This window comes from Brassica oleracea, chromosome C8, assembly GCF_000695525.1.
Source record: "Brassica oleracea var. oleracea cultivar TO1000 chromosome C8, BOL, whole genome shotgun sequence".
Classification (NCBI taxonomy): Eukaryota; Viridiplantae; Streptophyta; class Magnoliopsida; order Brassicales; family Brassicaceae; genus Brassica; species Brassica oleracea.
Genome location: NC_027755.1, coordinates 22,406,215 through 22,415,758, shown reverse-complemented (window position 1 = coordinate 22,415,758; position 9,544 = coordinate 22,406,215). Strand labels below are relative to the sequence as shown.

At 36.6% G+C, this 9,544-nt stretch overlaps 2 protein-coding genes across 2 annotated transcripts; both read left to right on the top strand.

Moving 5' to 3' along the window:
• Nucleotides 1-664: 664 nt before the first annotated feature.
• LOC106311141 (probable flavin-containing monooxygenase 1) lies at nucleotides 665-3,291 on the top strand. Its single transcript, XM_013748369.1, has 5 exons — nucleotides 665-1,114; nucleotides 1,603-1,843; nucleotides 2,168-2,346; nucleotides 2,439-2,788; nucleotides 2,937-3,291. Exons 1-5 carry the CDS (start codon nucleotides 665-667, stop codon nucleotides 3,289-3,291), a joined length of 1,575 nt encoding a protein of 524 aa, XP_013603823.1.
• Nucleotides 3,292-5,482: 2,191 nt separating this feature from the next.
• On the top strand, nucleotides 5,483-7,355 carry LOC106308964 (glutathione S-transferase T3-like). Its single transcript, XM_013746062.1, has 5 exons — nucleotides 5,483-5,563; nucleotides 5,814-5,882; nucleotides 6,070-6,133; nucleotides 6,517-6,807; nucleotides 6,868-7,355. The coding sequence occupies exons 1-5, from the start codon at nucleotides 5,483-5,485 to the stop codon at nucleotides 7,353-7,355; spliced, it is 993 nt and encodes a 330-aa protein (XP_013601516.1).
• Nucleotides 7,356-9,544: the final 2,189 nt, after the last annotated feature.

Genomic DNA, 9,544 nt, shown 5'->3' with positions numbered 1-9,544 from the left:
TTCTGTTGATTTTATGTGGTTATTTCTTCTTAGCTAGTATGTATTCTGTTTAAACATATTTTCGTTTATAAACGGAATTATATTGGAAACCATAAAAAATACGGCAGAAACGTAATTTCTAAAAACGTTAAATTTGTCACAATGCAAAATGAAAATCTACCATCTCTAGATCTGGATCCTTCAATTAACGTTCTCAATGGTATTCGAATTTTGAAGATTTGGTGTATCCATTGTAATACATATCTACCTGAGGAGATATCGAGAACGAAGTTAGAACCGCACGTGTATCCATTGTTAATCAAATTTACGAAGACATAATAAGCAAGTTAAATAAATAATTTAAAAGAAATATTCCATTAGACTTCTTGAAAATACTTCGAAATTTAACACGAGCAATTACAAAAAAAAAGCCGAAGTATTGATCTCATAACGCACGCTTGCAGAAATTTCCACACAATAACCACCAAATTTCTCAAAGAAAGAACAAAGTATACTTTAGATCTTTCAAACTCCTCCAGAATAAACCGGTATTCAAAACCACGTGCTCTATAAAAAAATTAATACTTGCTGGCCAAGTGCACAAGGCGTGACCCGGCCAGAAAAAACCTTATAAATACGTCCCATGCAAACTCACAAACAACCATTTTCCTCTAACTCTCTCCCAATGGCTTCTAACGATAAGCTTACTTCTTCCAGAGTAGCGATCATCGGTGCTGGTGTTAGCGGTTTAGCAGCCGCTAAGCACTTAGCCCATCACAACCCGATCGTTTTTGAAGCCTCGGATTCGGTCGGAGGTGTTTGGAATAGTTGCACTTACGAGACAACTAAATTACAATCGACTCGAGTCGATTACGAGTTCTCTGACTTTCCATGGCCCAACAGAGATGACACTACTTTTCCATCTTACGCTGAAATATTAGATTACTTGGAATCTTATGCTAAGCATTTTGATCTCCTTAAGTTCATGAAGTTTGGCTCTAAGGTCATCAAGGTTAGGTACACAGGTGACGGCGGAACTCCACAGATGGTTGACCTAGGTGCTTACAGCCACTCGTTGCCCGAAAAACCTGTATGGGAAGTTGCTGTTCAAAATGGAGACGCTGGAGAGATTCAGGTTTGTCTTATTTCATCTCATATATTATTGCATGCAGATCACTCAGCACTCATATATAACTTTTCCTTTTCAGTTATGTTCTTATGGTTTTTTCTTTAACAACTTGGTATCTCAAATTAAATCTTAAACTGATCTATAAAATTATGTGACAACAAAATATTAATCTAATTAGAATTTATAGCAGCCATGTAATTTTGGTTGTGGCTAAAAAAGAATTTAAATTATGTATATGAACCGGAGTTTTTTTTTTGTTGTAGTTACAACTTAAATATATCTTTTAGTTAAAAAAAAAAACTTAAATATATCTTTTATCCAAAACTTGTAAAGAAATTACAAGTAGTTTTTTGTAAACTGTTGCATGCATCAGTAAATAACTCGAGTTTACGTATTCTTTTTCTTTTTCTTCTTCTTTTTTTTTGGTGTTTTATGTTATCTATGTCTATTTGTGAATCGTCATTGCATGACATTTTTTGTACATGTGTGTGCAGTGGTATGCATTTGAGTTCGTGGTAGTGTGCACCGGAAAATATGGCGACGTACCAAGAATACCGACGTTTCCAGAGAAGAAAGGGCCCGAGATATTCAAAGGGAAAGTGATGCACTCTATGGATTACTGCAAATTAGAGAAAGGAGAAGCTTCTCATCTCCTTTGTGGCAAGAAAGTCGCCGTAATTGGCTTCAAGAAATCAGCCATTGATTTGGCTTTAGAGTCTGCTCTAGCAAATCAAGGTATATACATATTAAGATTATATTATCTTTCTTTCCCAAAAGTCTTTATTAATCAATACTTAATTATATCTTCACTCTAACAATTTGCTCAAGTCAAAATATAATATATGTATATAGCAACCATATTCTTATATAAAATACATAATATTATATTTTCGGTGGACTTGGACCGTTATTCTGATCGACACAATCAAACAGCTGCTCACAAGTTTGGTAATGAACCGACACATTAAATATTCCAATATGATCCATTCGAAATTTCGAATCATTAATTATATGATCAGTATGATTCCAATAACTAAATAAAATGTATAAATTTTGCAGGAGAAGGTGGACAAGCATGCACAATGGTGGTGAGAACGACACATTGGGTGGTCCCGCATTATTGGGTGTGGGGTTTACCATTCTTCTTGTTCTACTCTACCAGAGCTTCTCAGTTCCTCCATGATAGGCCTAACCAAAGCTTCCTTAAAACTTTCTTTTGCCTCCTATTCTCTCTTCTGGTTTGTGATCTTAACTATACATTACTTTGGTCTCAGTCAATTGCGGGATTTTATGTGATATTCTAAGTTTTTATAAACATATGACAATACAGCGTGCGGTGGTTTCCAAATTCATCGAATCATATGTTACGTGGAAGCTTCCTCTAGAGAAATATGGTCTTAAGCCGGACCATTCTTTTGAAGAAGACTACGCTTCTTGTCAAATGGCCATCATGCCGGAGAATTTCTTTGAGGAAGCGGATAAAGGGATGATCCGGTTTAAGAAAACATCAAAGTGGTGCTTTTATGATCAAGGGATTGAGTTTGAGGATGGGACTATGCTAGAAGCTGATGTTGTGATACTTGCAACTGGTTATGATGGCAAGAAGAAGCTCAAAGCCATCGTTCCTGAACCTTTTCGAAGTTGGCTTGACTTTCCATGCGGTGTTATGCCTCTATACAGGTACATGCACTTATAAAATCTCCATCACAAGACTAAGAATATATATCTTGTCTAAATTAAATAAAAAATACTCGATATAGAAAATTAAACGCTAATTAGTTCTAGTAAAGCCTATATTGTTGCTTATAATAACAAAACCAAATTTCAGGGGAACAATCCATCCATTGATACCAAACATGGGTTTCGTGGGATACGTTCAGAGCAACTCAAACCTACACACATCAGAGCTACGTTCGCTGTGGTTAAGCCGACTCGTGGATGGGAAATTCAAATTACCGAGCAAAGAGAAAATGTTGGATCAATTTTCCCAGGAAATGGACGTGATGAGAAGATCGAGCAGATTCTATAAACGTCATTGCATTTCTACTTTCAGCATCCAACATGCCGACGATTTGTGTAATGACATGGGACTCGATCCTCGGCGTAAATCCAACTTGTTCCTCGAAGCCTTTAGTCCTTATGGTTCTCAAGATTATCGACTCAATCAAGAAGAAACAAACTAAGTGAATATAGTACCAGTCGAAGGAAAATAACGAGCTTACATCGTGTAAAATAATAAAACAGTGTTGGTGAGTCGTTGAATAATCATGTATGTTCGACTACATGAGCTTTTATAAAATAATTGTTATATTTTTTTAGTGTTCCACAAAAAAGAATTATACCCTTGTAAATGTTTGAATATATAAAGGCATATCAATTTAGTATTTGCTTCTCATTATTTTACACCTTAATCAAAATCATTTTCTTTTAAACTGGTAATTTTTTCCTTCGTTGTACTTTTTTTAAAAAGAAGAAATTAAAAGCAAAAGTAAAGTAACTTAATACTTCATTCAGTAAAGTAACACTTACGCCATGATTAATCCAGAATTTTTAGAGTGAAGTTTTTAGCAGAAGTTAAGAAACTGTTTCTTAACATCCTAAGAACCTCAGGTTAATCATGCTCTTAGAGCATGTTTAATGGAGGTTCTTATGATAGGGTTCTTAGCGGAATATAAATATATTTAAAAACCGGTTCTTAGCTTTTTTAGTTAAAAGTTAAGATATGGATTCTTATATTCCGGTAAAAACTCCACCCTAAGAACTCTTTGTTTTTTTTTTTTTTTTTTTTTTTTTTGCTAAACTGTAAATATCATTAAAAATGAAACTTTTGTCTTTTACAAAAATAAAAGGCTTTTACATACATCTTTCTTGGCAAAAATTAGATAAAAAGCAAGAAAGGTAGTAGATTTTTGGTTATTGGATGACCGGGTCATCTGATCCAAAGTGCCATGATGTTGGTGAATTTGCGCCTCTTGCGCCTTGCAGTTATTGTGTTTCTCACATCTCTGTCTATTAATCTGAAAGTTTCAGCCTGAAGTAGATGTGTATTGTTGTGGAGAACACTGTTCCTTTGTCTCCAAAGAACTCTTTGTTAAACATGCTTTTAATTATATTTGTGTTATTTCCTCCATTACTCCTCTAAACCATTCAGCGGATCCTGGCTCCTTTGTGACCCAGAGAAGTAAGATCTCACTGCTTTTCTATTTCCCTAGTGTTGAAGTTGGGGTTGGTGTATGTCTGTATGAAGATGTATAAGCTAACATAACTCGAGAAATAAACTTCATCTGTTCATCAGGTGGTGTGGCTAGTAAAATTGTGAGATATTAGAATAGGCCTGAAATGGATTGGGCTTGATAGTTAAACGATACTCAAGTGCTGTTGTCGAGTTATATATTTTGGGCTAATTTGGCAATATTTTAGAAATAAGATAAAAAAAATTGACAGCTATTAAAAAGGATTTTCGGTGAATGTTCGTTTCATGAAGTAGGCATGATTTAAGGAATTTTTATATTGAGTAAATAAAGTAAAACTCTAGTTACAAAAGCGAATAAAAAGTAAAAGCTTTTCTAAATTAATTAATATCAGGATTATCCAGGATTATCCTAATCCCAAAATTAGGACACGAACCATGGAGATGAAGGGTGACATTTGATTGAACATGAATGGGGAGGGAATAATAAAGGTTTTTGGAATAATTAAGGTTAATTTCACTCTTTTAAGAGCATGAGTAAAGTTGAAATGGGCCTGCACAATTTCATAGTAAAGTTTTTTTGATTAAAAAAAAAAAATTAAAAGGCGAACTAATCGCGGACCGCCACGTGTCAGTGGGACCCGTGAACAGTGCAAGAAACAAGTGAAGGTCGGTCCTTATATCACAACCATAGAGACCTGGTTTTAAAAAATTAGTGGAACCAACCCAATATTTTATTAGTTTTTGCTAAGGACCCTATTGCTAAGAGCCCCCGTTAATGATGGTCTTATAGCATCATTATCCCAGTTGCTAATGGGGGTTGCTTAGCTTAATTGGAATTAAATTTAAAAGGGAATTAAATGTTAATAGAAGCAACGTTGCTTAAATAAGAGAAGAGAAACCGTCGCCTATTGACGTCTCCTCCTCTCTCTCATCTCTCTTTCTCTCCCGGCTTCGCGAAATCAAACCTCTCTCTCATCTCTCTTTCTCTCTCGGCTCCGCGAAATCAAACAGACGTTTTGGAATTGAAAAAGTCGCGATTGATCTGTTGTCGTCGGCTGAATCAGTCGATGATTCCGGCTCTTGTTCTTCACCTCTCGTTGAAGATGAATCAATCGGCGCGGTGGTGATGACTCTGCCTCTCTTTCGCCTCTCCGCCTCTCTTTCGCGTGATCTACTCGACGATGAAGCCCTCGGCGTCTCTCTTGGTGGATGTTCTCGACGGCGACAGACCTCTTTCTCTGTGTCTCTCCTCAAATCGAAAGGTAAACCGGGTGTTGTATACTTCAATCATGCATGTCTATCGGTGGTGATTCTTCTTGTTCTGTCGCAAGTTGTAATCTTTTTATTTGGTTGTTTGCATGTCTTTTAAATCGTAACCCGTGGGAAGAGCAGAGCAAGCAAATACATTTCTCTAAACCTCAAAGGGACGGAGGTTAGACATTTCTCAGAACCTCAATTACATAAAATGCCATAACCGAATTGATTAAATTGCTTGTATTTTTTTCTGTTCAGCGTAGGAGAAGGGAAGCTGTTATGGGCATTGTACCTCTTGAGGGATCCATTCTTCACCAAGTACAGAAGGTGAGCGTGAGAATGAATTAACTTGATCTATCTTTGTTCTGTGTTGGTTATTGATAAATAATAGTCCACTAGTTTTGTCTTAAACGCATGATCAATTTTGTTGCAAATTTGTTTCAATTTTGAGTTCTTTCTTGCGTTGATTTCTGTCTCATGTTGATCTTATATGTGTGTGTCTTTGTCTCGTCAGATGGATGGATCAAAGAGACATAACGAAGGTTCATCGGACAAAGAAGGAGATTTCATCTTTGAAGGTTAGTGTTACTATTTGTATTAGATTATGGTTGAGTAATGAATGTGGTTGAGTAATGAATGTGTCAAGTAGAGTTTGTTTCTTGTTTGAAGGTCTTTCCCGTAATGATGTCTTTACCGCTTTATCTTAAACGCATGATAGTCGAGTTGGTTGGTGGTCTTGAATGCGTTGATCCTGTTTTTTGAACATCAGTCTCTATAAACTCTTTCCTTCTCCTCTTTCTTCAACATCATTCTCTGCAAAACTCTTTCATTCTCCTCTTTCTTCAACATCATTCTCTATAAAACTCTTTCCTTCTCTCTTCTCTGACTTAGGAAATGGATTTTAATACATTTCCAGACAATTCAAATTTTGTTGAACTACTTAATAGTCAACAAAATGTAGGCTTTGGTAACTTTACAGACGGTGTTTCACCTCCGGCGGCGCAAGTTCCTTTCTTAGGTGGTCATGGTACCCAAGATGAAAACATTGGTGAAGACACACCTGGAAAATGTAAAGAACGAAGGACGTGGACGCCCAGTGATGATGTTTTGCTCATCAGCTCGTGGTTGAATACGAGCAAAGACCTCGTTGTGGGCAATGAGCAAAGGTCGTCAGCTTTCTGCACCAGAATTGCTGCTTACTACTTGGCTAGTCCTAAGGTAGCTGGGTGTGAAAAAAGAGAGCTAGCTCACTGTAAGCAGAGATGACACAAGATTAATGACTTGGTGTGCAAGTTTTGTGGAGCTTATGAAGCTGCCAACAGAGAGAGAACTAGCGGGCAAAACGAGAATGATATTCTCAAGCACGCTCATGAGATCTTCTTCAACAACTATAACAAGAAGTTCACCCTTGAACATGCTTGGAAAGAGCTGCGGCATGACCAGAAGTGGTGTGACCTTACAACGGCTAAAACAAATGGAAGCTCTAAGAGGAGGAAATGTGAAGACGGTTCACATACAGCAAGCTCTCAAGCCATTGGCACCGAAACTGGTAAAGATGATCAAGTCACCAATCGACCCACAGGTGTTAAGGCAGCTAAAGCCCGTGGTAAGAGGATGATGGTGGAGGGGAAGGACTTGGCTGAATTTCAAAGCTTGTGGAGCATAAAGAAGGAGGATTTAGCAATGAAAGAAAAACTGTCGAAAATGAGGCTTCTAGAGAGTCTAATTGCTAAACAACAACTTGATGAGTATGAGGAAAGGTTGAAGAAAAAACTCATTACTGAGTTACTGTCAAATTAGTGTAAGTTGCTCTAAGTGTTTCTGTCAAATTAGTTTAAGTTGCTCAACCTATTTCTGTTTAAGTTTAAATGGAGTTAATGTTCTTACTCTTGATCATGTCAAATTAGTTTCTGTGTTTCTTGTTCTCATAATTAGTTTCTGTGTTTCTTACTCTTGATCGTATGGTGTTGATGCTAACGTTTAATGATTTATATGATTGTGCAGGCTCTGCTTCACCCGAAGTTAACAGAGACGAGAAGATCAGTAGTCACGGATTTGTTGTCACAGTAGTCACGAAGTTAACGTCTAATTGTTGTGTTGTGTCACGGTTGGATCAGTAGTCACGGAATGGTTGTATTGTAGTGTGGGTGTCTTGTACTCTTGTAGTGTTTTTGGAGTCTTGTGTCACTTGTATAATTTGTTTTTGGAGTCTTGTCTCACGGAATGGTTTGTATTGTGTCACCAAACTCATCATCTATCATTTTCTATATAAAGTCATCAGATGTTTGATTCACCAAACATCATCTCTCCTTCTCACAAAACAACTTCTACACAAGTTTTATTTTCAATATAAAGTCATCAAACGTTTGATTCACCAAACATCATCTCTCCTTCTCACAAAACAACTTCTACACAAGTTTCGTTTTCTATATAAAGTCATAAAACGTTTGATTCACCAAACATCAGCTCTCGTCCTCTTTCTTTTGATTAAAAAAAAAGAAAATTTCTTGCAACTCTTTCTTTTGATCCAAACTTATGGCATCTTCTTCGCAAAACACTTTTGACGGAACAGATGATGAAATTTTTGATCAATATTTTGATCAACATTTTGATCAAACAATGGAGAATTTATCCATTAATTACGGTGATCAAGACGAAGAAAGGAGAAGAAAAAGAAAGTTTATATTGAAAGAAATCGTGAAGAAGGCCATGCTCGGTTATGGAATGATTATTTCGGTGACACTCCAACGTACCCGAACAATTTATTCCGACGAAGTTTTAGAATGAACAAGATATTGTTCATGCACATTGTTGATCGACTCTCCAACGAAGTTCAATACTTTCGGCAAAAAAAAAATGGTCTCGGAAGGATTAGTCTCTCTCCCCTTCAAAAATGTACTGCAGCCATTCGTGTCTTGGCATATGGTTATGCGGCTGATACGGTCGACGAATACCTCCGGCTCGGTGAAACAACTACTCGGTTATGTATACAAAATTTTGTGGAAGGAATAATATATTTATTCGGCGATGAGTACCTAAGAAGACCAACACCGGTTGATCTTCAACGTCTACTTGATATTGGAGAGCATCATGGATTTTCCGGGATGATAGGAATCATCGATTGTATGCATTGGGAGTAGAAGAATTGTCTCACCGCTTGGAAAGGGTAATATTCTCGTGGTTCGGGTAAACCAACAATCGTTTTAGAGGCGGTTGTTTCGTATGATCTCTGGATATGACATGCGTTTTTTGGACCTCCAGGTACCTTAAATGATATCAATGTTCTTGATCGCTCACCTGTTTTTGATGACATAATAAAAGGTCAAGTCCCTCAAGTCATTTTCTCTTTCAAAGGAAGAGAGTATCATATGGCTTACTATCTCACCGATGGTATTTATTCGAAATGGACCATTTTTATCCAAACTATTCCAATACCACAAGGACCGAAGGCAGTTTTATTTGCTCAACGTCAAGAAGCTGTCCGGAAAGATGTCGAGCGTGCTTTTGGCGTGTTGCAAGCTCGCTTCGTATTGTTAATCTAGCGTTGTTTTAGGATAAAGTCAAAATTGGGAAGATTATGAGAGCATGTATCATACTACGTAATATGATAGTAGAAGACGAATGAGATGGATACACTCAATTTGATGTTTCAGAGTTCCAACAAAGCGCAGACAACGGAAGTTTACATGTCGATCTCGATTTTTTCTACAGATATGCCTACAAATATCACCAATATGATGGGTGCTCGAATTAGAATTCGTGATAGACAAATGCATCAACAACTAACAACTGAAAGTTGATTTGGTTGAACATATATGGCGTAAATTCGGACGTGATGAAGACAACAACTGATCTCAGATGTTTCTTTCAAATTATTCTTTTTTTTTCTTACTAATCTTTGTTTTTATGTTTTATTTAAAAATCTATATTTATAATGTTATGTTTAATAATTTTTAAGTTTAATAAAATAATGTTTAGTTTTTTTTAAG

What these genes read in the sequence shown, in the direction of transcription:
- LOC106311141 (XM_013748369.1), top strand. Translation starts at nt 665, where the DNA reads ATGGCTTCTAACGATAAGCTTACTTCTTCCAGAGTAGCGATCATCGGT. An exon ending in GTCTGCTCTAGCAAATCAAG is followed by an intron (nt 1,844 to 2,167) that starts GTATATACATAT and finishes TAAATTTTGCAG; the next exon opens with GAGAAGGTGGACAAGCATGC. An exon ending in GGTGTTATGCCTCTATACAG is followed by an intron (nt 2,789 to 2,936) that starts GTACATGCACTT and finishes ACCAAATTTCAG; the next exon opens with GGGAACAATCCATCCATTGA.
- LOC106308964 (XM_013746062.1), top strand. Translation starts at nt 5,483, where the DNA reads ATGAAGCCCTCGGCGTCTCTCTTGGTGGATGTTCTCGACGGCGACAGA. An exon ending in TTCTTCACCAAGTACAGAAG is followed by an intron (nt 5,883 to 6,069) that starts GTGAGCGTGAGA and finishes TTGTCTCGTCAG; the next exon opens with ATGGATGGATCAAAGAGACA. An exon ending in AGGAGATTTCATCTTTGAAG is followed by an intron (nt 6,134 to 6,516) that starts GTTAGTGTTACT and finishes AACAAAATGTAG; the next exon opens with GCTTTGGTAACTTTACAGAC.